The sequence below is a fragment of the Arthrobotrys flagrans genome (assembly GCF_004000055.1).
Source record: "Arthrobotrys flagrans strain CBS H-5679 chromosome Unknown unitig_3, whole genome shotgun sequence".
NCBI classification, from domain to species: domain Eukaryota; kingdom Fungi; phylum Ascomycota; class Orbiliomycetes; order Orbiliales; family Orbiliaceae; genus Arthrobotrys; species Arthrobotrys flagrans.
Window position 1 is genome coordinate 2,251,626 of NW_027137547.1, and position 27,220 is coordinate 2,278,845.

At 46.7% G+C, this 27,220-nt stretch overlaps 9 protein-coding genes across 9 annotated transcripts; 2 read left to right on the forward strand and 7 right to left on the reverse strand.

The window, feature by feature from the left end:
• Positions 1 to 177: 177 nt before the first annotated feature.
• On the reverse strand, positions 178 to 2,504 carry DFL_002046 (uncharacterized protein; the record flags this gene model as incomplete). Its single annotated transcript, XM_067630772.1, has 7 exons — positions 178 to 934; positions 1,000 to 1,281; positions 1,352 to 1,770; positions 1,847 to 1,920; positions 1,994 to 2,137; positions 2,219 to 2,258; positions 2,340 to 2,504. 7 exons carry the CDS (start codon positions 2,502 to 2,504, stop codon positions 178 to 180), a joined length of 1,881 nt encoding a protein of 626 aa, XP_067493383.1.
• Positions 2,505 to 4,037: 1,533 nt separating this feature from the next.
• DFL_002047 (uncharacterized protein) lies at positions 4,038 to 7,468 on the reverse strand (the record flags this gene model as incomplete). The annotated part of the gene is made up of 6 exons (XM_067630773.1): positions 4,038 to 4,084; positions 4,162 to 4,550; positions 4,628 to 5,684; positions 5,751 to 6,920; positions 6,990 to 7,186; positions 7,269 to 7,468. 6 exons carry the CDS (start codon positions 7,466 to 7,468, stop codon positions 4,038 to 4,040), a joined length of 3,060 nt encoding a protein of 1,019 aa, XP_067493384.1.
• A 540-nt stretch (positions 7,469 to 8,008) lies between these two features.
• DFL_002048 (uncharacterized protein) lies at positions 8,009 to 10,030 on the reverse strand (the record flags this gene model as incomplete). The annotated part of the gene is made up of 2 exons (XM_067630774.1): positions 8,009 to 8,935; positions 9,011 to 10,030. 2 exons carry the CDS (start codon positions 10,028 to 10,030, stop codon positions 8,009 to 8,011), a joined length of 1,947 nt encoding a protein of 648 aa, XP_067493385.1.
• Positions 10,031 to 10,634: 604 nt separating this feature from the next.
• DFL_002049 (uncharacterized protein) lies at positions 10,635 to 11,176 on the reverse strand (the record flags this gene model as incomplete). The annotated part of the gene is made up of 2 exons (XM_067630775.1): positions 10,635 to 11,077; positions 11,173 to 11,176. 2 exons carry the CDS (start codon positions 11,174 to 11,176, stop codon positions 10,635 to 10,637), a joined length of 447 nt encoding a protein of 148 aa, XP_067493386.1.
• Positions 11,177 to 11,501: 325 nt separating this feature from the next.
• On the forward strand, positions 11,502 to 14,189 carry DFL_002050 (uncharacterized protein; the record flags this gene model as incomplete). The annotated part of the gene is made up of 3 exons (XM_067630777.1): positions 11,502 to 11,547; positions 11,635 to 12,102; positions 12,208 to 14,189. 3 exons carry the CDS (start codon positions 11,502 to 11,504, stop codon positions 14,187 to 14,189), a joined length of 2,496 nt encoding a protein of 831 aa, XP_067493387.1.
• An 891-nt stretch (positions 14,190 to 15,080) lies between these two features.
• On the reverse strand, positions 15,081 to 18,259 carry DFL_002051 (uncharacterized protein; the record flags this gene model as incomplete). The annotated part of the gene is made up of 4 exons (XM_067630778.1): positions 15,081 to 16,429; positions 16,484 to 16,608; positions 16,677 to 18,153; positions 18,217 to 18,259. 4 exons carry the CDS (start codon positions 18,257 to 18,259, stop codon positions 15,081 to 15,083), a joined length of 2,994 nt encoding a protein of 997 aa, XP_067493388.1.
• Positions 18,260 to 20,465: 2,206 nt separating this feature from the next.
• Positions 20,466 to 20,983, forward strand: DFL_002052 (uncharacterized protein; the record flags this gene model as incomplete). The annotated part of the gene is made up of 2 exons (XM_067630779.1): positions 20,466 to 20,673; positions 20,742 to 20,983. The coding sequence occupies 2 exons, from the start codon at positions 20,466 to 20,468 to the stop codon at positions 20,981 to 20,983; spliced, it is 450 nt and encodes a 149-aa protein (XP_067493389.1).
• A 1,165-nt stretch (positions 20,984 to 22,148) lies between these two features.
• Positions 22,149 to 23,581, reverse strand: DFL_002053 (uncharacterized protein; the record flags this gene model as incomplete). The annotated part of the gene is made up of 2 exons (XM_067630780.1): positions 22,149 to 23,206; positions 23,278 to 23,581. 2 exons carry the CDS (start codon positions 23,579 to 23,581, stop codon positions 22,149 to 22,151), a joined length of 1,362 nt encoding a protein of 453 aa, XP_067493390.1.
• Positions 23,582 to 24,368: 787 nt separating this feature from the next.
• DFL_002054 (uncharacterized protein) lies at positions 24,369 to 26,820 on the reverse strand (the record flags this gene model as incomplete). The annotated part of the gene is made up of 3 exons (XM_067630781.1): positions 24,369 to 26,214; positions 26,281 to 26,465; positions 26,548 to 26,820. 3 exons carry the CDS (start codon positions 26,818 to 26,820, stop codon positions 24,369 to 24,371), a joined length of 2,304 nt encoding a protein of 767 aa, XP_067493391.1.
• Between the last annotated feature and the right edge of the window lie 400 nt (positions 26,821 to 27,220).

A 27,220-nucleotide genomic window follows, 5' to 3' on the forward strand; every position in this document is an offset into this window, starting at 1 on the left:
GACATGACTACATTGTATTATAAACTATAGAAAATTTCTAGGATGGTAAGCTGAAGTCAAAGCGTGGTATTAATAAAGCTCTTGGGGAATAAGTTCTCTGTCAAAAGTTTTCTGGGTATATCCAAATGCAGATTCTCGCCAGGCAATCGTTCCTGCGTCCGAGACAAACCAGGCATTCTAATACTGGTTATAGCCGCTGTATCCATAATTGCCGTATACACCAGTGGCATTTAGTGGTAGCGATGTTTGACCTCCAGTAGGTTGCCCCGGGCTCCCCCCATAACCGGGAATATCCTGCGGATAACCTTCCACTGTGGTTCCGCTAATCGCGCTCGGCGGCCGTCCATTATTTATCGGTTGTCCCGCGGCTCCGAACCCGGCGCGGCCCCAATTCTCATGATAACTCGTCGGGGGCGATGTTATAGTAGCAGACGGCGGCCCCGAGGGTGATGGCACACCATAGGTATGTTGTGTGGTACTCATTGCAGGTTTATATCCCGTCAGATGTGGATCTGTAGGACCCGTATCCTGAGGTGCCGGTGGGAAATTTTGAGCCGGCGGGAAAGGCATATCTGCTTCTGCATTTTTCTTTTTTCTGGTGGCGAAAAACCAAGCGAGAACACCTGCAATGATGAGACCTGCCGCACCACCTAATGAACCGCCTATTATTGCTGCCACGGGGACTCCTGGATCGTCGTTTTCGCTTGGGACAACAGAGACCGAAGGAGTTGATGTTCCTGATACATTGGGGCCGTTTGAGGGTGTCGATGTCGGTGTGTCTGTTGAAGTTCCTGATGATGGGCCACCGGACCGCTGTGGCAAGGCTAGAATGCCACCTTCGGGCACCTCGCGAATGGTTGAAGAAGTAGAGTTAGCCACAGATTGAGCGACAGAAGTTTGATTGTTGGTGTAGTCGAAAACCGTAAATGCAGATCTAGGCGTATATATGAGTAAGCTACATGGAATCCTTAGGTGTTCAGCAGAGGAGGAGGAGCCTACCGCAAGAATGGCGTTCCTAACAGGAAGTCCGGACTGGTTGGTCTTGACTTTGAGCTTTGATAGAGGGTGAATATGCAAGTTCCACTTCCAGTAGGATATTCTACTAAGATTTGTCTCGCAGGCACCGAAATAATGGTGTCGCCAAGATCGAATTGAACACTTCCTAGGTCTGCATCTGCTTGGGCGCAGTCAACGGTATATGCGTCATAGGCAGTCGAATACGTCAGCGCCGGAATGGCATTGATAAGGCCCCGGTAGACGCTGTTGGGCACCCATAAGGACCTGGATTTAAACGCTTTGTTAGTAAAAAGTTGTCCTAGTATAACCGCCGAAATATTTTGACTCGACTCACGGGGTCCCAAGCTGAATCTCCGCCACATTCTTAGATAATATCTCCGTAGAATCCGCGAGGGTAGAATTCGTCCCATCCGGGTCAATCCAATATACCCCCTTGATCTCCACCCGCCCCACAGTATTACTATCGAATGTCGCAAGGTTCCCTTCGTACTTGGCTTCATCGACCGCACCGAAAAATATTTCTCCCCCGTCGTTCCGGATATCGTTAATATAGATGCTGTAAAGTATCAGGTTTATGGCACCTTCTGTGGCCATAATCTCTGGCAACGATGGATACTGAGAAAATCTACGGCTGAAATCGACGCCTAGGCCGAGTTCAGCGGCGCTTGTGAAGTTGGTGGCAAGACCGAAGGAGACATCGGGGATTGTGAGCTGGTTGATTTTGAAGACGTCGGAGCCCCATGTCCCTTTTGCCTAGATAGAAAGGGTGACGAAATTTTATGAGTACGATTACAGACACAACCTCGTCGAAGCTTACCGCGCGACTTACAAATAATCCAGGACCGTAACTATTATCCAATATTCCGCGCTTCGGGGTATAGGTTGACGACTTGTTGGGTTGGTCTAAAACAATGCAATCGCTTCCAATAAGTCCTACCATCCACTCCGTAATCCAATTCCTCTAATCTTTACTCACAAAAGTTCTCATAGTAGCAAGACCAAAATTCGTTGCCCGTGGCGTTATCTTCGCAGAAGGCTGTAACATTTACGTTCTTGGGCGACGGAAGCCATGTTGTCGAACTTGTGCTAAACGCTAGGGAGAAAAACTGCGGAGGCGTTCCTATAGAGCGAGATCACTATATTAACTACAATCCTTTTTCATAATATATAATAAAGCACAATTTATGCAAATCTCCCATACCAACAAGCACATCAACGTAGAAACCAAAAACGGTTTGGTTCTATGTCGAAGAGGCCCAATTAGTCTCTGCTCCAGAACCTAAACAGAAATTCTTGGCATCGGCAGGCAATGATTCCCATACATCTGTTCGAAAGGTCGTCGTGATATAATCCCTCTTCGTCAACTTCAAATCGACATGTGGATTCGATCGTAGTTTCAAACTTGTCGCCTTGATTGCCTCGACCGATACCGCGAACTGTGTTGTCGCAAGGCACAGCAGGGATGCCAAAACCGCCGACGGTTGCATTGTTGGATACATATTCCCAGTTCTCCACCTCTTATAAACTGTTTCCGAACTGTTCTCAAACCCTGTCGCGATGTTCTTCCCGCCTATCGATCTGGAATGATTACAAATACGCAGAAAAATGACGAAACCGATCTCCCCGTCAGTAAAACCGACGAAGGAGTGTTTAGAAATGGCGGCTGCATCCTTTTCAAATAATGGGGGCGGGAGGATGATGATATTTATGTAAAATGTGCAGCGAGGTTGGACCACAGCAAGTTGGCAATGCTAGCGCAGCGGGTGGGGATAAATTCGTCCATTGATTGTGATATATCCTAGCCATGCAAGTGAGCGAACAAACGAGTACGAGACCACCTTAGGTACAGAATACGGATTTCCGCTGTATCGCACCCCTTCACTTCCGCGGCGCCAAGTTTTATACCATCGATGTCTTCAAAAATAGACCGAAAATGCAGGCGTGTTTTCTCTTCCCCACCTTGCTTTGTGCACGGCATGGCTCTTTTCAGTCCACAGCCTCAAAGGCCTTCCTATCGTCGATTTTGGCTGGACATGTTTGTGGAAGAGTTCCGGACTTCAAAGCTGCAGGGGTGCCTAGACTTGGCATACATTGTCGGCATAAGATTCCTTGGCGGATTATTGCTTTTGGTCTGAGGCTTAGATGTTCCCAGATTGATCCGACGTCCTTGATCTTACCCTGCACGCCAGCGTTAATCTCAGAGTTATTAGCAAGTGAACCAAAAATCGGTCAGTCGCCGAATAATTATAAATATACAAAATGCATGCACCAGACCTGGATAGCATAAACGTGCAGAACGGAATTGTGGTTGTGCGTGCTGCGAATTGTAAGGTTGGAACAAGTGCGTTCGAGACTACGACCATTTCCAAGGCTCGGATGGCCCTGGACATTTTCCAACCAGCCGAAGGTTACAACATGTTGACAGCAAGCTCAAAAATTTCGTGTCAACTAAGATCTGCAGGAGCCCTATTAGTTGATAGAACATCGGAACTAGCTAACGGGCGATGGTTCTGGGGACTCTCTATTGCATTTGGAAATATTCACAAATCGCTTGTACAATCCTATATTAATGGAAATACAGGAGATACCAGCCCTCGACCGGTGCTAGCTAATTTACAACATGCAACGCAGAATATTCCCAAGACTAAATGACGCCGAAGTCCGAACCTTCAAGTTTGCAAAAAAAAAAGCCCTAGGATACAAAGACTCGAAGGCTGCGCATGCGCGCAGAACCCAATCTCGACTGTCGACTATGAGTTTCGAGAACTTTAATTCCAAGTCTGTGGATTATTACCAGCTGTGAATAAGAAGAGCCTACGAGACTAAGTCCACCTTATATTCCGAGCCTCAAAACGTCACGTGAAAACAACACATTTTTTGAACCCCTCTCCCAAGGCCCTTTTTTTCTTCGCGGGAGATTAACCATTCATCCCTCCTGTAAATAGTCGGGCATATATGTCATCGCTAAACATCTATCGGACCTGGGCCACCAATTAATTCCGTCAAATGTTTGATTTAACCTAAGCTTTGGGTAGAATTTGTCGCATTTGCCGCTCAGTAGTTGATTCTATTTGGGCTCAACTGTTAGTATACATATTGCGAAGTATAAATTACCAAGAGTTGAGTTTAAACCAACATGCATACCTGTGTATTCGGCACGCCTTGGAGCCTTTCGTTTCATTGATTTCAAAGTTTTAGTCGAGTCTACTTCGGACGAGGGTAGTTCCGTACCCCAAGTATCCTGTATGAGGGTCACTATGTGCTCTTGGCGATGTTCTGTTGCTGTTCTTAAAGCCTGTCTTATGGCGTGTTTATCAAAGGTTAGAAACAAGGCGACGCAGTCCGTTCTCCCTAATATGACCGCTAATTCGAGGACGGATAAATCACCATCCTCAGGCCCTTGGGGCCATAGCAACTTTCGTGTCAAATCGCGAGTTCCCTGCTGTATTGATAGCTTGCGAGCGTGTATGTCCGCCCCGTGTTCTAGAAGGTACTGGGCCATGTCGAGGTTCCCGTGCCAGACAGACCACTCCCTAGGTGTTTTATCCCTCTATCGCAGTATAGTCTAACCGTCCAGATAGAGCGACAAGCGACTTCGCGTGGATCGGACCCTTTTTTAATGAGGAACGCGACACAGTCAAGGTTATTGCAGGCGGCGGCTAGTTGCAGAGGCGACGGTGATGTGGGGTATATTTGCGACATCTGGGCTGTGAATTCCTGAGGGTGGAGTTGGAAGAAAGATTGTAAAAGATGGATACTACCGAAAACAGCAAGGTATTGTAGAAGTGTAACTGAGGTCTCATGAAATGCGCGGTCTAAGCGTAATATATCTTCCATTCGCCAGCTTTTTTTCGACCCTTCTAAGAAGCACTGGATTATATTTTGAATAGACTCTTGGCGTTCATGATTTGTAAGGTATCGTAGGAACAATTTCTTTATATAAGAGATGGCGGAAAAAGAATCAATCCTTTCCGGCATTTTCCGCCAGATCTCGACACGAAACGGTGGCGCTTCGACAGGTGATAATGATCGCTGCTTGGGTTCTTCATAATCTGAATCATTTTCTGTGTCGTTGTCATCAATCTCACAAAAGCGAGTCCTCCAAAGCCTCGTAATTTGGGTTTCGTCTCTATCCCTAACCGCCTGGAGGAAATTTGGGTCAACATGATGCAAGCCATCGACTGTCCGAACTCGAAATTCTTCTAGACAATCAATGTCTGCTTTTGCCCTTAGTAACTGAATAAATATATCGATTTCATCCCTTATCTCAGCATCGGTTCTGTCAGGCCCGTCGTCTCGTTCCTGAATTATCGCAGTAATGATTGGGGCTTCGCCTAGAACGTTTTTTTCATTTACTCTTGCACCACATTCGATGAGAAATCGAGTTGAAGAAGAGTCGCGGGCCCATACGGCAGCATGAAGCTTCTCCTCCAGGCCTCTATATTTTTCTATATTTCCTCTAGATTCAGAGTCGACCAAATCGTGGAAGAGTCTTGCTTTCTCCACTTCACCCCGATCGACACCGGTCTTCAGATTTTGATCGAACACGCTTGCGATTCGAAGAGAGGATTCGGGTGGATCCATTGTGTGTATAGATTCCACAACTATTGACTCAATCCCTCGACCGTGTAACTGTGGATGTGTTTTAATGAGGTCCAAAGTAAATTCTATGAGCTCAAAGTTGCGGAGATGAAAGGATATTGATAAAATATCTTAAACCCGCAAAAAGTTACGCTTGCACGTTGGGTCCCGAGCTTCTTCTTCAGCTCGATAAAGTAGTTCGCCTAGTTTATTCTTTCCGACGATGTCCCAAACATTGCCATAGCTGGGTGATAAGGCCCCGAGATCCAAATCTTGAAGCTGCCTGCTCGATAAGGCCAGCTCAGGGTGTGGAAGTAGCACAGAGGCCTTCTCATAGTTGTTTTCGACAACTGCTTCTAAGGCTAGGATATGAATATTTCTCCGAAAGCCAAAACTGACGAAGTCCTTCAAAGTAAATCTCGTCCGTAAATCCAGCACTGACGTTCCGTATAGTATTCGGTACTGCTCCTCGATATTTGATAGGGTAAGCGTCAACGGAAATAAGAGTTGCATGAATTCTAATGTGATATCTCCATCATATATAGTATAGGCAACGAGAGCTGCTGCCTCTTGGCTCGTAAGTGCCACAGGCAGATGGGTTCCAATCCCTTGAATGAGGAACTGTCTGACGTATTTGATGTAGTCAGGCCCAAAATGGTGCGAGTTGTACTTCTGGTATAGATACGCGCTATCGCCGACGGTTTTGAAGAAATACCCCATTCTTTGGCCGAGGTCGATTTCGAGAAGGCCGACGTACCACTTCACCGTAATAGACTCGGCACCATGCATGTTAAATATATGTGATATTATGTCCTCATCCAGACGGAAGATAAGAATCGGTAATAAATTTTCAACCAAAGGCTTCATTGGTATTGTATTAGTCGAGAGTAGGGTTTTCAACAGCTGCCGTAAGCCGAGACTTTCACCCTTTCTCGTAGCCGTACCCTCGTCAATCCCAGGAGAACACACCTTTTCCTCCGTCCGCGGTGATGCAAGCCACTTTGTCGGCGGCAAGCTCAAGGCGGCATCCAACATCTTATCAAGCTCAAACCCACTGAGAAGATTGTTCGAGACTTGGTATAGAAGCCGCCAAAGGTGACAAAATGTACTACTACTAAGTAGATCGCCAAAGTTCTGTCCTGTCTCTTGCGATATCTTTAAACAAGTTTGTACGAGGAGTCGAAAAGTTACCCCACACGGAAGTTTACTGATTATAGTTTTCGGAATAGGCTGATGAGGTATCACATTATCAGGATTGAACGCCGTCAAGGCACCAAAAGTGTACGGCTCCCCAGGCTCTGTGAACGTAGTATTCGTATTATCTGAGTAAAGTCAACTGCTTGAACACGGCCTGAGGCTGAAAAGCGATCTTACAACCAATACTGACACACCTTTTGGGCGCAGGAACCTGCCAATGCCCTTTTTCACGGCGCTCGGTTCGACAACATAGCCACTGTGCTTTTTTACGGCTACCTTTATATTCAGGGCCGTACATGCAAAGTAGTATGGCGCAAGAATATTCCACTCTTCATCCGTAAGGTTCTTCTTAAACTCTGGTTGATTTAGAAAATACTCATAATCTTTCGGGCTTTCGGTTGCCAATCATTAGTTGTCAGCTACAAATCCCTAAAGTGAAGCTCAAGCTTCGAACAAATTTAAAGCATCCTTACGTTGCTCCAATTTTGAACATTCTCTCCATAACACCAGGAATTTCGGCTCGAGTGTATCCACAATAGAAGTAAAAATATTTTATCTCTGCTGTGTATTCTGCGAGAAGTTGTAGCCAATTTCGTCGTTTGATAAGTGCTGTTGAGCTTGTCTTGCCCTTTGATGCCTTGACAATCCGGCCATCCAAGACTGAGGGCGGCATGGCGTGCGAATTCGAACTTGCATTTAATGTAACGGCTGGAATCGCGATTCAACGCCCAAAGCTAAGGCTGACGATGTTAAAAGTCATAAATATTTTAGTAAAACGTAGTAAGAGATTCCGAGTCTGTGACTTAACTAGGTAGGTAGGTCGTGAGGTCTTTGGGCGCATCTCTGGAAGTTCAAAGCGCGGAAAACTTTCCAATTTATGACCGCTCCCCCATTACTCTTCTTGCATCGAATTTCAAGGCTGTTGGATTTCGGGCCTGGAATTTGGGAGGAAATGCGAGCCTCCAAAAAAAGCTGGCAAGAGCCAATCATATGTCGGTGGCCTCGGTTAAAACTCCTCTAACGCGGTGAACCAGGCCTGGTCTGGCTCAGTTTAAGTATTAATATCGCAAATAGCTAATAGTCGCGACTATGCATATATGATTGGTATACCTGTACTTATGTATAAATCACGCAGAAATATGTTTTACTTCCTCAGTTCTGCCCTAGGCTCTAGTCTAGTTTCAAGCTAGCCCTGCTAATATTATAATTTACATTATTCATCATCATCACCTTCACCAGGAAACATTCCCATCACCGCCCTCAGCCTGTCTTCCCACCTCGGAGGCCAAGTAATACCCTTCCAATCCCTCCCTTCATACGACATATCCTGACACCAAGGCTCATCGTCCTCATCATAAGCCTTCAACGGATAATCATACGCCAACCTAACCCCAACTTTGACCATCTCCCACTTCCCATCCATTTCTTCCAAAATCTCACAATTCGATACTTTCTCTCCTTCACCTACGATACAATCTTTACCTCCAACTGCGCTCATGGTCACAACTCCTGCTTCATCTTTTAGTAGGTCTTTCCATAGTCCTGGATGTATTAATACACCTGCTTCGTAGGATTGTATTTTACTTGTTGCCGTGTGGCCGCTGCCTTTTACTGGATTTCCCCAGGCTTGTTTACTCAGGTTCGCGGATGTAATCATCGCCCAGTCCATAGCCACAATATCCAAACTCTGAATCTCATTCTCATCGTCCGTAGTATCGCTCTCTCTAACATCTGTCCTAGGAGGCGAAAAAAAGTTATAAGTCTTAATATGCGGCGTAGCTTTCCCTCTTTCCGCTTCAACCAATATGTTGGTCGATACTCCGATCGGCGGCTGTCCCCATACTTTAAGCATTGGTTTAATATATTTAAGTTGGGCTTTATCAACTGGTTTTTGGGATTTCATGAATATTGAGCCTCCGCCGTCCCAGCCTAGGACGGATGTTCGAACGTTCTCGACTGTAGGAAAGACGAGGGCGAATTCTGGACGGTTCGAAGGGCGGGAGGAGGAGGAGGAGGAAGAATTAGGGGGTCGTAGAGCCTCGAAGGCGTTTAGTTGTCCACCGCCTGGTCTACAGGTTGAGAATGTTGGATAGAGGACGCTGTCGAAATATGTTTCTCCTAGTGTTGCTACGGATGAGCACTATTGATTTCCTTGAATATTAGTATCGAAGATCTTGCGATAATATTCGGACGTCATGGGGTAGAATTAAATAACCTGCATAGCGATTTCCCCACCACCTTTCACTGTGTACAGTACTCTCCCAGCTTTATTCACTCCATGACCACCGCCCCTCCCAACTCTAGCCAACACCCTCTTTAGCTTCCCCCACCCGAACAGCTTGTTCTCAGGCCCATTAATCACATGATCCCCAGGAACATGTCCCACAAAAATAGCCTTCACAGCCCCAAAGTCATACTTCACAACTTGTTCCATCAGACTCTTAGTCCTCCAGCCATAAGCCCCGACGTATGCCAAAAACGCCTCTTTAAACGTATACCCTACCCCATCCTTCCGTTCAAGACTATCATCTACCAGTAGCGGAAGTTTAGGAGATCTCCAAACCGCCTGTGTCATATTAGACCAATCCCAAGGTATCATATTCGCCGTATGTACCACCACCTCAGCCGTATCATCATGATAAAACAATACCAACATCTTCGTATGGTGCGTTCCAAACGGATCAGGCATATAAGCAATGATTAATTCAATCCTATAACCCCCATCAGAGCTTTCGGGATCAATCAATTTATCTCTTTCACTTTCCAATGCTTTTCGACTCATATCATCCTTTCTCCAATTGCCGTGGATGATTTTGATGTTTATATCCTTGGCTACGTCTGAGTCTAGATGGGAAACCATCCATTCGAGATCGTGCATGAAGTTGAAAGACCATATTTCACGGATCAGTGGGGAGCCCAGGATGTCAGAGATGGTGATTGCGTCGATGTTTTTGTTGGTCGGGAGGTTGCGGATTTGGGTGAGTTTGAAAGGTGAGGATATTATGAGGGTTGAATTGGTTGCGATAGCTTCGGGGTTTTGAGGTTTGTTTGACTTAGTAGGCTCAACGTCTGCAACGCAGTTGGAAGGAGTTCCGGCTGGGCTGTTGGAACTTGGAGTGGCTGCAGAACCTGGGGTAACTTTCTGGCGGCGAAGTGGAGGTGGAGAAATGTCGCGGTTGAGAGACGAGGAGGATGAGAGTTTCACTCGTTTTGAGGAATGCTCTGGCGATGACATCTTTGGTGTGTTTCGGGCTTTAGAAGACGTCGGTATCTTCTTTGCAGGAAGGAAAGTGGTTGTATGAAATGGTCGATATCGATATAACTTAGGGAAACATATAAAGGGTGGACAAGGGCAGACCCTGTTTGGAAGCAGGAGTCGTTTGACCCGTGTACCTGAGCGCTGAATTACGGATGCGCAGACTAACCATGCATACTCTACTCTGATTCGACTTTCGACCAGCATCACGCATATGGTCATATCTGGGGAGCTATATTCTAATACAAGCCACGGAACGGGAGGGCTTCCATACAGCCGTAGTGTGACAAAAGGAAGAATTGTCGAGATAGTTCTCACTCAAGCGACTGCCGAAGCTTGCGGCGGATCGATACCATGTCCCCAGGCCAATTCTGTATGACTACAAAAGCCAAAGACAACATCACGACAACACAAAAAATGCAACAAATCTACGGCTTATGTAAGCTAGAAGGAAGCGGATGATGGAAGAATCAGGTGAGGACCAGAAACAAAAATGCTCGTCATGATATTATACCAATCACTGCCCCCAACGGCTGCTCGGTCTGCTAGCTACACCCCCCCTACACTAACCTGGACAATGTGGTCACCCCTCCTCATCATCTCTCTCCTCTTCTCCCGCTTCTCCCTTCTCCTCCTTAGTCTTCCTAGCTATCGTCTTAAACCCCGACACTCCCTCCTCCCTCAACCATTCTTCCCACTCCTTCTGCTCCTCCATCTCCTCCTCCGATGTGAAAACGAACCTATCGCCAATCCTCAAAGCCTGCGCGCCAAGCGCACCGTTTTTGGGAGCATTAACACTCTCCTCCGTGACCTCTAGCTGGTACCCGGAGGCGACAAGACGCCAAAGCGCCATCACCTTGCCGTCGAATCTCGAGATGTACAGGGTATTACTGAGGTTGAACCCCAGGCGATAACGACTGTTCGCTGTCGTATGGGAGGGGGTGAGGCAAATCTCACAATGAGAATTTGCCTCAGAGCCCCGGGCAGCACGGGAGGGAAGAGAGGGAGAGGAAGAAGAAGGCGAGACTTTGCAGTCCAATATCAATTTCAAATCTTCGTTCGACGTCTGCAAAGCAAGATCGATACCTGGAATTAATTTTTGCAACAGGCGAGGAAGTTACTCATCTTGATGGAACCAGCGGCACAGCAATGGCAAGGACCTTGATATATAAATCCGATGTTAGTATCTGCGTTCCCCATAGAGTTAAGCACCTTGCTTTATATGAATAGTAATCTCAGGATAAAGTCGAGCAAATACATCAAGCATATAGATTGGGCCAATCCACATGAATACTTAAGTAGGTGTTTGCAACGAGAACTGAGGATGGAAGTGTTCATATAAAACAACCAAATACGCGTCGTGAAATGATTAAAAACAGGAGACAAAGAAGGGCAATTAGCTTTCAGACGGACTAGAGGAGTTTGCTTAGACTTACTGATGATGGTTATGATGATTATGGCAATAGTGAGAAAGGGGTTGGCTCTTGCTTGGGACAGTAAGTAAGAGCCTGGGGAGGAGGAGGAGAGAGAAGGAAGAAGAGGATGGATTGCGTGTGAAGGTCCTGATTAAATAAACACAATAGACGTCGATGAGGGAAAAAAAGATTTCAGAGTGTTGAAAGCAGAGAGTGCCTTCAATGTCTTCGGCTCCGATATTACATCACACTTCTTCTCTACTCACTCATTCACTCGCCTGCTCACTACGGCTTCATTATCATTACCGTTGTTACTATCACCTCTGAAATTTCCATTGTCATCAGCCATCATGTACAATCTTCGCCATCATCGTGCCTATAGCCATGAAGTCAGTTCTTTCCTCTATCAAACCATAGACCAGAAACTTCGTGTAGGTTCCAAATCAGCCCCGGTCATCATGAATCGCGAACGGAAGACAATGGATCAAGTACGATCCTTCAGGACTCCGAATCCCTTCAAGGAAAGTCCGATCACCTATGGAATGACTAAAGAACAGAAAGCTCGACGTGAGGGAATACCTCAATGGTTCAAAACTGCTCGTCAAATCTTTGAGCTTGGAGGGGAGCCGGATTCACGTAAGTCCCACCTACCATCAGCCATCGATTCCTTGTCTTCTTTGCATATGCCTATTTCGATACATTGATATAGTGGACTATAACGCTTACTAAGGGCAAATACAGTTGCAAAAACTCCTTGCGGGCAGGAACTCAAGGATTATTTTCTGTACCAAGGCATCCACCTAGGAACCGGTTCTGATGTCACTTTGATCATCACTGGCGGGAAGACTTTCAAGCTTCACCGTTTCATGCTTTCCCAGGCTCCAATGTTCAGGGAGGCCTTCGAACAACTCGGCGAACATGCTGATCTGTTCCACTGGGATGCAATCGATGACATTGTTGACATGGAAGCTGTTGAGCATATCATCAACCGTATGTACGGTAACATGGGAGACAAGTACTACGAAGCCAAGAATTTGATTCCCATCATGGGGGTTTGTATCCAATGGGGCCTGGTTAATTGGTTTCATGCGTACTTGGACCGCTTCATGTCCCGTCTTTCGGCCGAAAATCTCGCTGAAATTGTCGACTTTGCCATGGATGATTTCTACGGGGATTGGGTCGAACCACATGTTCTTCCTGTAGTCAAACATTACATGGCTCGCTACGGTACTCATCTCGGATTAAAGGTCTGGCGTGCTCTACCTGTCGATTGGGTTGTCCAGATTCTTACTTGCGACGGACTTATTCTCACCGACTCCCAAGCTTGCGACGTTAAAAAGGAACTCGGATACGGTCAAGTCGTTATGGGACATGAGTATGAACGTTGGGTCTTCGCCCGTAACATTTATTACGATCGCTTGGGTCTCGATGATGAAGTCATTCGTCAATTGGAGCAGAATCGAGTTTTTCCCGAGCACATCACCGCTGAGCTCATTGAAGAACAGTACCCTCTGTACGAGCTCCTCAACAGTCAAAGGATGCAGTACTGCAACATGACCCCATTCAATTGGAATCAAGTTCGAAAGGAGCGACTCCTCTCAGCCGATGCCTTGGTCCGCCCCGATGTTCTTGCGACCGCCATTTTCAACGCCGTTCGCCTCCGCCGATGCATCGAAGACGCACACTTGGATCACTCAAAGCTCAATCTCTCCTTCCAATTTAGTCCTGAGTTAGTGGAAGAAGGTCAGAATTTCGAGGTCCCCAATGTTGACCGTTACATCTATCAACCTCGCCGTGTCGAGTTTGAAAAGGACCCAATCCCATTCCCTGAGATTGGCGAAGATGGTAATCCAGTTCCTGGCGACATCGAATACCCCCATCTTACCGCCGTTCCACCAATCCGCTTCTCTGTTGAGTTCCAATTTCACCGTGGAATCGGCGCCATGAACACCAGCTCTTCTCTCTGTGCCGAGCCGGTCTTCTACGCTGGCAGTTGGTGGCAATTTTCTATCAAGAAAATTAACGATGAAACTGAACCAGCGGAGCGTATCGATATGTACCTCCGTCGTGTCGGAAAGCCCACTCTACCCCCTAGATCAATTGCCTCCGATGAGACTACGGTCACTTTTCCCGAAATCAACTACGAGGAACTTACCCGTCAACATCTCGAAGGCCTCTACGACGGCAAGATCCTCGACAAACTTTTGGAAGGAGAATCCTCATCCATGGAATTCTACGATGACAGACGCCAAAACGTCACCGCCTACTTCCGCATCTTTGCTCCATCTCTCGTAGCCGGTTACGATCCAGAGAAATTCATTGTCATCTCCGGTGCTGACTTCCCCAAGATACGAGCTCCAGCTATCACACGAACTACAATCTTTGAAGGCAAACCCATCGTTTTCCCATTGGATACTGATGTTGTTGTCCCGGGCCGACTTCTTGTTCACGAAGTCGAAGAAGCTGAGGAGTTGAAAGACTTCATCAACGACTCACCTTACTTCGAAGGTGAATGTGACAAAATACTTGAGGGCGGTGCTATTGATCTGCCAAAACAACGCGAGAGCTACTTGACTACTGTTTACCAACGTACTGGAGAAATTTTTGGTGAATGGGAAAAGGAAGGCAAGGGCGGGCCGGATCGTAAAGTCACTTTGGCTCTTAAGGAGAGGGATACTGCTTGGTCTAACATGAAATTTGGGATTGTAATTGGGCTTGTTTAAGGGTTGATTATTTCTATGTTTTGGGTTTTCTGGCTTACTTCTACTCCTCTTGGGTCTTTATGTACGGTTCCACTTGTTTCCATATGAGTTGATTTCAGATACGAGTTTGATCACTCGAATTCGTGGAGTCAATTGAATATCGGAAGATAGGTACCGCTTTTCTTTAAGGCCGAAATAAATGGGATTTTAAATTTTTTTATTTTTTTTTTTAAAAAAAATGGCCCTCAAGCTCTGCAATCGACATCCTTGAGGCGGATAGATTTCATAAAGATCGCAGATGCCTCATGGAGCCAACATCAACAAATATTTATCGTTACATGAAATTTTGCGTTGCCAGTTGCATCTCCAAATAAGGCTAGATTGACAAGAAGCTTTCGCTTATTTTTGTGTGACGATGGTGTCCGCTAAACCTGCTAATGATAGCTCTAAGCCATCTTTCCCTACCCCCATTGTACTGCAAATATTGTAGCGAGTGCGGCGCTGCACCCTAAGCAAAATCCTGAGGTCCAAATCCATATCAACGGCGCTGATAGATACGTTTTCAGAGGTACTATACAACGTGAGCGATTCTTTAACTTTACACTTTGCTCTGCAAGAATGTTAAAAGCAAGGAATCCGCCCAACGATATTGCAGAAGACCGGGGAATGATATGATAGACAGAGAACGTTAAAAATTAAAAAGAGACAATAGAATTACAAAAAAAAAAAAAAGAGGGCCAAAGATATCAGACTTGACAAGTAAGAATAATAATCTATATAGAGCAATACGAACTTCAAAGGCAACCAAAAAGAAAAGACAAAAACTTTAGCCTTCATGAACCCAACGACCAATTCATTACTCATAACACACCCACATCCCTCTTCATATATGTATATCACCTCTTACACCCTTTAAAACCCTTCCCTCGCAACCAAATACAACGCCGCCCGATTATTCATATGCACCAAAAACGTAAAATCCAAATCCTTACTCACCGCATTCGTCCCCTCCAACCTTGCGCCCGTAACTCCATTCATCAGCTCCCACCCCTCCCAATTAAACGCCGGGTCCGTAAACTCCTGATACATAAACGCATCAAAATTCCTCGCAAACTCTTCGAACCCGTCGAATGCGAATACACGATGACCCGGGTGTTCGGTTGAACCCGGAATAGCGGGTTTTCGAGAGATGAGGAGTTGGTATCTTTTCTCCTTTATGGATGTTGTGCTTGGTGGGGAGGAGATGTGGGAGATGTGGACGGGGGTGGTGGAGGGGTTGGTGGGTGGGGTGTGGTAGATTAGTGGGGTTCCTGCGGTTGGTGGAATTGTTTGTGGTTGATGAACCGCCATGCTGGTGGTGGTGGAAGGGTAGCTGGACGGTAAAGAAGCGGAACGGCTGGCAGTAGAGTTTGAAACGATTGAAGATGTTGGAGTCGGGCGGTTGGCTTGCGGTGGCTGCTGGTAGGTGTAGAATGCATGCATTGTATCCGTAGTCATTGCGGAAGCAGGTTCGGGGCTAGACTCGAGAACAGGTTCTAGTTGTGTCACAGGAGCTGGAGATTCCATCACGTCCAGTATTTCGATAAAGGCATCTCCAGCCGGCCGTCCAGATCCAGTTTCAATATCAAACTCTGTTGCGAAGAAATCACTAGCATTACGGAAGCCCTCTGCTAACTCCTGAGGAGATAGATTTTGGAAGTGTGGAGGTCCAAGAGCATTGAGTAGCCCAGGCATCCCGAGACCCATAGCTGAGATGGTGTTCAAATTAAAAGGTTGGGTTGTCGGAGGGAGTCCCAAGGCACTTAAGCTAGCCGTGTCCATAGGCTGCGTGTATGGATTTTGAGGAATGTTGATTCCATCGAACGTGCCCACACTAGTCGGGGCAGGCGAAGTCGCTCCTATGCCCCCCACAAGCTGCGGTTGTGATTGCAAAGACGGGCCTGAGAATAAGTTGGTGTTACTCGGAGGGCCGCCATATATGGATCGATATATAGCCTCCGGTGATAGTCCTCCAGCAGGGTTCAAACCGGTGACCGGAGCAGCTTGTAACGGGTCTGGACTAAGACCGGGGCTTGTTACGCCTATTGGAGACTGTTGCAAATGTTGTGGGTATTGCCGCCCGATAGGCAGATGCGGTGGATACTCAGGGTGGGAGAAAGGTTCGTTATAGTGCTGTTGTACCCCTTCCATAGCGGATGAAGCGGTAGAATTGGCCGGGCCGGGCCTGACGGAGCGTTGGAATATGTCGAGCATATCCACATCTAAGCAATGTCAGAACATGTAGCTCGCAGGATATAGGGGATATAGTCGCTTACATGGACTAGGCCGTGGGTTATTTCCCCAATCAGGGGCAATACAATCGAATACATCATCCCAAGTTCTCGCTGCTCGAATATCCGACGGTAAGGTGCCACCGAAGTGGAATCTTTTCAAATGTTCCCTGTTTAAGACTATTAGCTACCCGTTTTCTAATTTGTAAATCCAAGATTTAGTTAGAAGAATACATACTTAACACCGGCCAAATTCTGACGGTTAATAGTCCAGCAAGTAACATGGTTATCCGGATTTGCCTTTGCAAATGGACAAGCATATCGTTTCCCCAAAGATTTGAGGTTACTTGGTCTCCGCCGTCTATTATTCGGTCGCCTGCTTCCCTCGCTTTCCTCGGAGTCATCGTCGTCTCTTCTCTTCTTCTTATGGCCATCCGAGCCCATACGTCTCCCACCACCTGGTGGGAGGGTAAGCCGGCTCGCTGTGCCAGAGTGCGTATGGTGGTCTCCACCGTCGACCGGTGCTTGAGAACTTTGACGAGAACTGGAGGTGGTAGAAACGCTATCCCAACCGGTGCCCTCAGTTGATGTCGTCTCGGAGAGAAAAATCATCAACATGAGGAGGTAGATAGCTCGCAGTTTCCATGTTTCTTCGGAGTCATCCTCATCCACCGCGAGGTCCTCATCTCTGGTCCTGCTCCGGCTTCCAGAACTAGGCCCTCTGGCTCTTAGATCTCTCTGATCGTAGGGTGTCAACTTTCCCCCACCGATCTTCCCGGGTTTTGGTGAGTAACTATCATCGTCGTCATCATCTATCTTCTTCGGCCGCCTCGGCATTCTAGGTAGGTTTGAGCTCGAAGGACCAGGTGACGGCGTATAGCTTCCAGCCATTTGATTTCCATATTTCCGATGATGTTCTTTCCACATGCCCAAGTACTTTACCAGTGCAAACTTCCCATTATCTTCCGCCACTTGGATCGCGACGTCGATACATTCCATGTTTCGTTGAATAAGTTGGACCACCACATCATAGCTACCTTCCAACACCGCCTTGGTGACCAATGGAGCCAATATGTGAAGGCCATTCTCCTCTTCATGGCGAGCTTGGTCGATTAGAGCATGGGCGTCCATCTCGCCTGATAGTATTGCTTGTTGAAGGTTAGGGTTACCATAGATGACTAAGCTCTCTCCCTCAGCATCTGCATCAAGGAGTTGTATATCTGATTCTGCCTTAGGAGCAGCCGATGGTGCAGCCAAGGGTTTAGGGGTGGTAATAGAAGGAGAAGATATAGGGGCAGCCCTTCTCTCAGGTAATCTCGGCATATTCAAGATACTTTCTGATCGCTGAGGCTCTGGAGCTGGGGCATATAGTGACCTGCCCAGGTCAATGAGTCCAGCATGCGGCTGATACATTTCTGGATGAGGAGTCTCCATAATGGGCCCTGGAGGCTGCAGTTGTTCGTCGTCGACCTCTAAGAAGGAAGGTAGCGACAAGGTAGTTGATCCTTCGGGTTCCTTATAACTATCTCCCAAACGTTGTCGGTCCTGCGATACAGCCGCGGTAGGGATGTCTTTTGATCGCCCGGTTAGCGCGGGTAGTTGGATAGTTGGAAGAACTTCCTTGGAGCCTAATCTAATTGGTCGCGAGAAAGCGAATTTAGAGTGCCAGTCGAGGAAGATATCCTTCCGCAAGCTTAATGAAGGGATATGCTGGGCTTCAGGACCATGCATTAGCGGGGTTGGACTGGGCAATATAGGGAGAAGCGAAGAAGAGGCACCATGGGGTTCGGGTGAACCCGAAAAGGCACCCGGGTCGGCCATGACAACGTTATCAGTTTGTAGTAGCTGCGACGATTGACGACGCAAGCTGTCGTGGTGGTTTGAAAGGAGATTTTTGGATTAGGGTACGTGTCTTTGAAATAAATTTGATCTATTGTGGAGGCGAAATGGGCCGGAGGACTACGACCATCACAGCCTGATTTGTCCGCTAGATTTGATATGTGATATCTGCAGAATCGAGGAACTTCTGAAATCGAAGTTCAAGTAGCGGTCGTTTGAGATTGAAGACTTGTGAAAGTTAAGCCAGGCCAGTCCAAAGTCGCACGAGACTAGTGCCTGTACAGTGCTTTTTGATGCCTGTTCGAAGCCTTGTATATCTTTGGTCTCCTTGACAGGGATGACGAATATGAGTTCCGACCCTCAATATCACCTTGAGAACTACGTCTTTTGTATCAATGACGTTAGCATGTTTGAATATAAAAATTGAAATTGTCGTGAGTCTTGTCGTTGCAGGTGCGATATCCACTAACCTCGATCGGGTAAAAGGCAAAGCGGGCCCAGAAGTGCTGAGGGGTTGCCACCGGGAGCAAAGGCCACGCCACGGAAGAGATGGATTCCGCTATAACTCTCGGCTTACTTGTGCTTCTCAAAGAAGCCGAGTCTATCGTTTTTGCCCGTTCACTTACAGGTTCAAACAGGTCGCGGTCGGTCGAATGGTGGCTCCAGGTATTCACGGTGAGATTTCAAACAGGAAGAAGTCTTGAGGTCGACATCCAAGAGAGAAGAAGCTGACTCTAACAACTGCGGCCCATGTAATTTGGGAGCCTCGCGGGTCTGATGTTTTCCTGCGTTTGCGGCGGAACAGCTGCTGCATCGCCTTTTGCCTCTAACTGGTTCGAATTCCAATTAAACAGACGAGCTAGAACTTCTACCTACAACTAGTACTGGGATTTAATGTTTCCGATGTATATCTTTGGATTCTGTTTCCTTCTACCGAGGAAATAATCCAGAACCGAACGGCCGTCCATGATATAACTTCACAGGATTCCATAGCTTCGCTGCACATGATCATGATAATTTTAAATTTTATGGTTTTGCGCAATCACGATAGTGTGGCGGTGTTTATTGTTCACATCCACCCTCGACATTCAAAGCAAAGAAGTCGTCACCAACAGTTTAAATGCTAGAAAACACATGCAGCGGCGAGAGACTAAATCCGTTCAGCCCTGCCCCGCCCCTTTGGTGGCCATGGGGTTTGACGGGGTCTACCTAACGAATCAAAAAGACCCCACCTTGGCATCGCAGCTGCTAATAGCCAGGCAGTCGCTACTTTCTTCAAGGCGAACAAAGCCATATCAGTTCCAGCTACGGTTCTCCTCTTACTTATTCCGGTCTCCAGACCTAGTTGTGATTATTCCCTAGTCTTGCGACGCCTTTTTCTTCTCCCCGCTATTCAAAGGTCTGAAACTTTATCCTCGTTTCGACGAGACGAGGCCCTGAATAGCCCACACCCGTCACCCGCCATTGCTGTTACATGGGGAACCTCTAAAAATCGCAAACCCCTCGCTACCAGATTCATATTTGGAATGCCTAGCGAAAGTATCTTGCCGCACTTTTTCGTTTGCCGGCCGGCACCGTGCATTACATTATCGTTAAAGACTCAATACATACGGGTGGGTTAATACACGGCGGATATTATCATGCTTAACTGCTCGCCTCGATCTTGATATTTCCCCGTTAATTCCCAAGATAAACAAAGAAACAAAGTTATCTTCTGCCTAGCGGGTGCTTAAGGCACCTTTTTTTATGGTGGAGATGGCAAGCAAACAAAAGTATCATGCTCCTCATAGCAAAGATCTCAAGCTAGCATAGCAAAAACTGGTTGTAGTTCAGAAAATAGCAATACTATCATGTCATATTTGTATCCTACCCTACCTTTGAGGTGTGAACAAGTAGAATATAAAATCATCTGTACCATCTGCGAATCTCAAGGCTTTTTTTTCATCCTCATCGCTATCGAGCCCACATTTGCCTCATACTTGTATACATCCACGCCGTAGCCATTCCTTAATCATAATAACTTGATAACATTATTTGAAAATCTACACCAAATCATCCACCCGCATTCCACAACTAGCGCTTCCATCCCGACCGCGCGTAGATCTGCCCCGAATCCTTCAAGCCAGATCCTCGCAAAAAATAGTTCCCAATAAATTAGCCCCTCCATCCCTGAAATCATCCATCGACAATGGGCAAGCCACAGCAGAACACCTTCCAAGCCAATTACAACACAGAGTTCCAACCAGTCACACAAGCTTTTCAAGCTGAAGATATCTACAATGTTCTCCAACATGTCTCATCCAACCGAATAACCATGAACCCACATATTTTTGGAAGTTCGATGTTTACGAGAGATATTGAAGGTGGGGAGTATGCACAATTTTATTCGCATGAGGGTAGGTTTTAATTCCAATTTAATAATTTGTTTCAGTCTTTGAATTCTAACATTGGTTTGTGTGGATAGAAGAAAGATACTTCAACGAAATCGACCGTGACCTAAAATACCTCGAAAGTCTGGAAGCATCAAATCCGGCCGAATCCACAACAACAACAGAAGAATGCTCAAGTGATGAGTGGAGTCTTCAAACTGAGGCCGCGAATTCAAATATCAACTTGGCCACTCAGACGCGGAATATGGACCTACGCAGCAGCGGGTCGGAACATCGGTACCCAAGAGCTTCGCCAAGGAGAATGAATTGGGCGTGATGTGGCCACGCTCTAAAAATAAGCAAAGTTCCTGTTTAATTTGATATACCTATGGCGTTTTGGGTGGTTGTAGTTTGAGATTACGGGATGCAGGCATGCAGGCATTTTATTGAGTTATTTTCGGGTTTATCTGCTGGGTCTTTATCATCTTGTACTGGATCCGTTGGGATATGTATCGGGACCAGACCAACACATGCACACAACCTGTCCGGATCCCGCGCAACCTGAACTTGAGTTCCCTTTCATTTCGATGTATATTAGTTTCTTCTTCGCTAACATTATTACTAATTCATTGTATAATCAACCAAGCTTTCCTCTGTAGATCATGAACAAGGGCCTTTTTGTAGCTTCTGCGATAATGCCAAGACTCAAGATTAACAATCCAACTAGTAGCGACATATCATTTTTAGTGTCGTACAACTATTACTATCGATCGTGCTAGCGGAATCAATATTTTCAGCAAGAGGGATGCTATAGAAGAATCGACGGGTACTTTATCAAGAGCATTCGTCGTTTTAGACTAGCCTAGTCGCCCGACGATTAGAGATCATGGTATCCTTGACTTCGATCGCAGCATAGCGGAATCGTGAATGCCGAAGAACAGCTTGGAGCGGAAGCTTTAATATTTAGGGACTGACGAATATGAAACATGGAAGACAAATATTATATGCAAGTTTAACTTTCAGCTAGCGTTTCCGTTCATTAACACGAGGTTTTTACTACCACCCACGCATTTTGGCACGGATTGAGAAACTCAGTCGCTTTTCGACTTTAATTCGATGGTGTCGAGGTAGTGGCCTATTCCGAGATAGCTACTACCTGAAAGCCTTTCGGTCTTTCTTCAGTACTGGTGCCGTTCCATCGATCCCAATCCCGTCCCGTGCGTGCGTGTGTATCATCGCATTGGGTGATACCTGATACGAACCAACTTGTAAAGAGAAGTTTCCGCCGTCATAATAGATCAAAACTGTGTTGGCAGACAAAATAACACAGCACATGATCCTGATTACATAATAAGTCGACATCAGCTTGAAATCGGCTTGAAGACCCACATCAAGGGACGAAAGGGCTTGAATACCACAGACAGCATCATGGGATAGAATATGTGCAATAACTATTCCAACTATCTACAACCGTACCATTCACTAGACCCCTTTCTAGGCCTTTAAAACTCAATCTTCTCATGCAAATACTTCCTCCCCCCTTCCCCTCCATACATAGCAACCGTATGCCCTTCCCCTCTAATCACGTACTTATAAATCATTAACCCTTCCAGCCCAACAGGTCCTCTCGCATGTACTTTATTAGTACTAATCCCCACCTCCGTTCCAAATCCATACCTATATCCATCTGCAAACCTCGTAGAAGCGTTGACATAAACTCCCGCACTATCCACCATTCTGCAGAATAGATCTGCGGATTCTTTGTTAGTCGTAACGATCGCATCTGTATGTGATGATGAGTGAGAGTTGATGTGTTCTACTGCTTCCTGTAGAGAATCCACTGTTTTGACGGCGACCGTAAGGTCCAGGAATTCGGTGTTGAAATCCTGTTCCGTAGCTGGTTGAAGGATTGATTTCGCATAAGCGGGGAAATCGGTCTCCGGTGCTGCTTTCAAAGCTTCTAAACTCCTTTCATCGCATCGGATGCCAACACCCTTCTCTTGTAATGCCTTCGCAATGGCAGGTAAATGAATCCCCAAAACATCCTTATGCACGATCAACGTCTCAGTAGCATTGCACGCCGCCGGATAATCCGTCTTCCCATCGACAACAACATCGACCGCAACTTTAACATCTGCATCTTCATGTACGTACGTAGAACAAAGTCCATCCGCATGTCCCATCACCGGAATCTTCGTATTGTCTTTAATATACCTAACCAAATCGTTCCCTCCTCTTGGAATGACAAGATCGATATAGACATCTTGATCTAATAAATCCTTCACGGCTTCTCGGGATTGAACGAGTTGTATTGCTCCTGGTGGGATTCTGGTGGATGATAGTGCTTCGGATATGACAGATGCGATGGCAGCGAAGGAATAGGAGGATTCTTTTCCGCCTTTGAGGATTGCGGCGTTACCGGATTTTATGGCGAGGGAGGAGATGTTTGCGATTACTTCTGGACGAGCTTCGAAGATTATGAGAAGAGTACCGATGGGGGTGGTGTAGCGGTGGAGGGTGAGGTTGTCGTCTAGCTTGGTGGCAAGAGTCGTTTTTCCGACTATTAGCTAGAATTAGTCATCGCCGTAGCTATATAGCACACCAAACAGTTGACGGTAGTATTAAACCTACCCGGATCCTCAAGCCCTCTAACATCCTTAATCCCCTGCAGCATATCCTCATACTTTCCAGACCGGCTTAAATCCAACCGTTTTACAAGACTTTGCGACAGCTTCCCCTCTGCGACTAGAGCAGCCGCAGCTTCCATATCCTTTGCGTTGGCAGCAAGGATGTCATCTTTATATGCCAGTAGAGCATCGTAAATGGCGTCAAGAGCTAGGTCTCGATCACACCCTGGGAGGGATTTGATGGTAAACGACGCCTGTCGGGCGGTTTTGGCAATTTCGGCGGCGGGGAGGGACGTTGTGCCTGACATGTTTGGTATGACTCTGAGCTGCGGGCTGTTGGAGAGGTTGGGTTAAAGTTTAACAGTAGTAGCGACTCTCTTTGAGAGCTTTCCTCGACTGGTAATGTCGAGATCGCGCGAATTAGTGATTAGCGTATTAAAGTATGAATTGACTTGAATAAATTATATAAATTAGAAGAAGAATCAAAGAAGAGAAAAGCAAGGTCAAAATGGCTCATTCATCAATTATAAATTAAATCTTTGCCTGCGTCGGCCGCCGAATGAGAACTAAAACTGAGTACGAACAAAATACAACGTTCAACACGCCTCGGGAGCTCTGGAGCTCGACCCGAGAAGCACCTTGCTTAGTAACATGTCGACCTATTGCAAGTTATTACTATGACGGCGTTTGTAGAACGAAGGTACGGGGTTACTAGGTGACAGGTGTCATTCGACGAATTTGAACTGGCATCACTGAAGTTATTGAGTGAATTGTGGTTTATATATATATATCTCCGTCTATCTCTGGACTTTGTAATATGGTCCCTGTATATTTTTTTCTTCCCAACAATCCTATGGAGGGACAGCGAGTAAACGGGAGAGTCCAGTATCTGAGAAGATTTCTTCTATGGTATGTATAGACATCAGTGCTCGCAGCAGTGTATGGTATATCAAAACTCCAATTCAAAAACACCCCGAACAACCGGTCCCGTAATAAACTTCCAAAGAGCAATCAAATCCATAGTACACACTGCTAATGAATATACTTAAGTAGCTAAGAAAGAGCTGATGTATGTGAATATTAGAAAGCAGCCCTTTAAGCCCTCCTCTTCCCTGTATTCGTTATCAGTGTAACTTTCTTAAACTTCTTCTTTCCTTTCGCTCCACCTCCGCCACTGCTACTGGTCATGGCGGCAGCAATAGCGGCTTGGTCTGCCGCATCAACACCTTTATCCCACCCTTCAAGCCATCCGGTATCCTCTTTCTCTTCTAAGACTGCACTATATTGCTTTGGTGTCTCTTCCCCACCACTCACGATCGGAGTCCCCCAAACTGTCCGACTGTTCGGCGGACTACTTTGCGGCAAACTTCCAAATCCGAACTTCGGTCTATTGGGAACCATTCCCCCGTCCTGGTCTTCCTCCTCCGCCACAGTCTCAAACTCCCTTCTACTCATCTCCATCGCCATGCCCAATTCATCCTCTCCTGCACCACTATCACTTTTTCCAGGTGCACTCCTTCTAGCCTCACTCCATCTCTTCTCATCTTCCTCTCTTTCGGCTCTAGCACGATCCCTTTCCTCCCTGTTGTCCTTCTCCCGTTTCCTTCGCCTTCTCCTCTCCAAATCAGTTGAGAATTTCTCTAGCACATCGGCTGGGACGATATCTGTCCAGTCACACTCTAGGAAGGCGACTTCGCACCCATAAGGTAGATGACTAAGATACTTCGCTCGTTTTCTTAATTCATCATCAACCACATGTCCCATACTGAAGTTCTCAACCCTCGGGAGCACACTCGATGGAAACGCTGCAAAGCTTCCAAATGCAACTTTAAGAATTCTGATATCGAGTGGTGATAGGTATGAATGCGGTAGCGCCTGATAGAAGAAGTACGGCTGTGTAGGATCATGAGCATCGATCGGCTTCGGCGCTCGATGTCTCGTTGGAGATCTCGGTGCCGGGGCCTGTGGCGTCATCCGTGTTTCCGTTTGACGAGATGTTACATCCGCTGGTGAATGGATTTCATGTCCAATACCATTCTGTGCACCCGGGGAAGTCACCAAATACATCTCTGGAACATCGACCTCTGTTTGTTGCACAATCTTTTCTCGCTGTTTATTCAGCTCCGCTCGCGCCTCTGCTTCCTCCAGTAGTTGTTTCTCCAATAGCTCCCTGCCCGAAATTTTTTCAAGTTTCTCCTGTCCTTTCTCAGGGAGTTCCTGGGCCTTCTCAATCGCGGATTTAACCTTTCCGATTGCCTTCTGGACCCAATCTGTTTCGTCTCCAAACATTAACTCATCAACCCTCTCCTGTTCTTCTAGTTCTGCAATTTCTCGATCGTATTCTTCTTTCAGGTATCTTCTCGTTCCCTTCATAATTCTAGCATAATCCGTAACTTCCGCCGCATAATGCCACGGAATCGAATCCACCACTTCCTTTCCATCCCCAACACTTCCCTTCCTCTTAAGGACTGGCATATTACTGGCTACATCTTTCGGTAACGCCAAAGTAGACCCCGGTTGCCTCATCATAAGCCTCAGAGTGACATCTTCTCCTTCCCGGGGAGCCGGAACCTCCTGACCCGTATAAAACTTAACGGGTCTGACTTCATTCATATAAATACTATTATAGCATATCGGACACTTCTTCCATTTCGGCTTGTTCTGGTTGTTGTTGTTAAAGTGTTGTCCCTGCTTTGGAGCTTCGGCGTCCTCGGAGGCCATGTAACGGATTAAACACGGAAGACAGAAGATGTGACCGCATCGAGCCATACGTGGGGCAACTGGGTCGCAAAGGCATATCGGACAAGATGGAGATTGCGTTATTGAGGATGCGAGGACTTGAAGGATGGATGTCCAAGGTAGGGTAGAATCCGGATCGAGAGATTGTGGGCGGTAGTCGCCGGTTGGGTCGACGATAAAGCGATAATTGGCATTTACGTATCTAGAATCGTATGGGGATTTAGTATTTCAGGTGGGAGAGGAGGATAAGGGTCATTGGAGGATGTACCTCGCCTTATCGACGGCATGATAACCACTGCCCTGACCCCACGAAGGAGTCCGTCTGTCTCCATGTGATCCTCGGGAGTGAGAGTGATGACCGTGCTGAGGACGAGGAGGCGGAAGACTCCAATCCATCAAATGTGTGATAGAGGTCCGGCCTTTCCGGCTAGCAGAATTCGAAGTCATTGCGATCTTTAGGTGTTACGAGGATTAGAGTTCCGAAGGATCATGATATCATGGAGCACCCATGGGAAAAAGAAGGAATGTGACATACAGCTTCAGCAATAACGTCGCCCCGTTGCATACTCGGCTTCCGATGGTTCTTATGTTTCGCCTTACTCGCCTGGATATTGCGGGGACTCGCTTGGCTACGAGCGCCTCCTCCAGCCCCGCCACTACTATTATTGTTGTTATTGCTCCCACCGGATGAATTCCGTTGTTGAGAAGCTTGCTGGTCGATTGAAATTGACGATTGGATGTTCTGGGATACTGATGATATCTGCTGGGCCTTTGAGGCGAGTGATAGATTGCTAATGGAGGAGTTCATGGTTTTGAGGCCTAGATGCTCCGGGGTGGCGATGATATCAGATGCTCTGCTCTCGTTCGGCGAGCATCACCTAACAGTAGCGGGAAACTAGCCAATGCGGAACTTATCGATAAGGAGGCACTGTAGGTAAAATGAAAAAGGAGAGAATAGACAAAAGAAATGGTGATATTTTGGTCTCGAGTCGTGGACTGAGGTCAAAGCTGAGGGATCTCGTCAACCGAGAACGGTGACTACAAAGGGCGGAACAAGGCGATGACTGTGCTGCTAACGAAAGCTTGAGTTAACCCGCTTTGCCTGGCGGTTTAGGGCCGGTTATCTCCAGGTGTGGTATTTTGCTGAAACAACACAGAAGATGGGTAAAAAGGGGCTAGGCCTCGGTACGAGACAAATTAAAAAATAG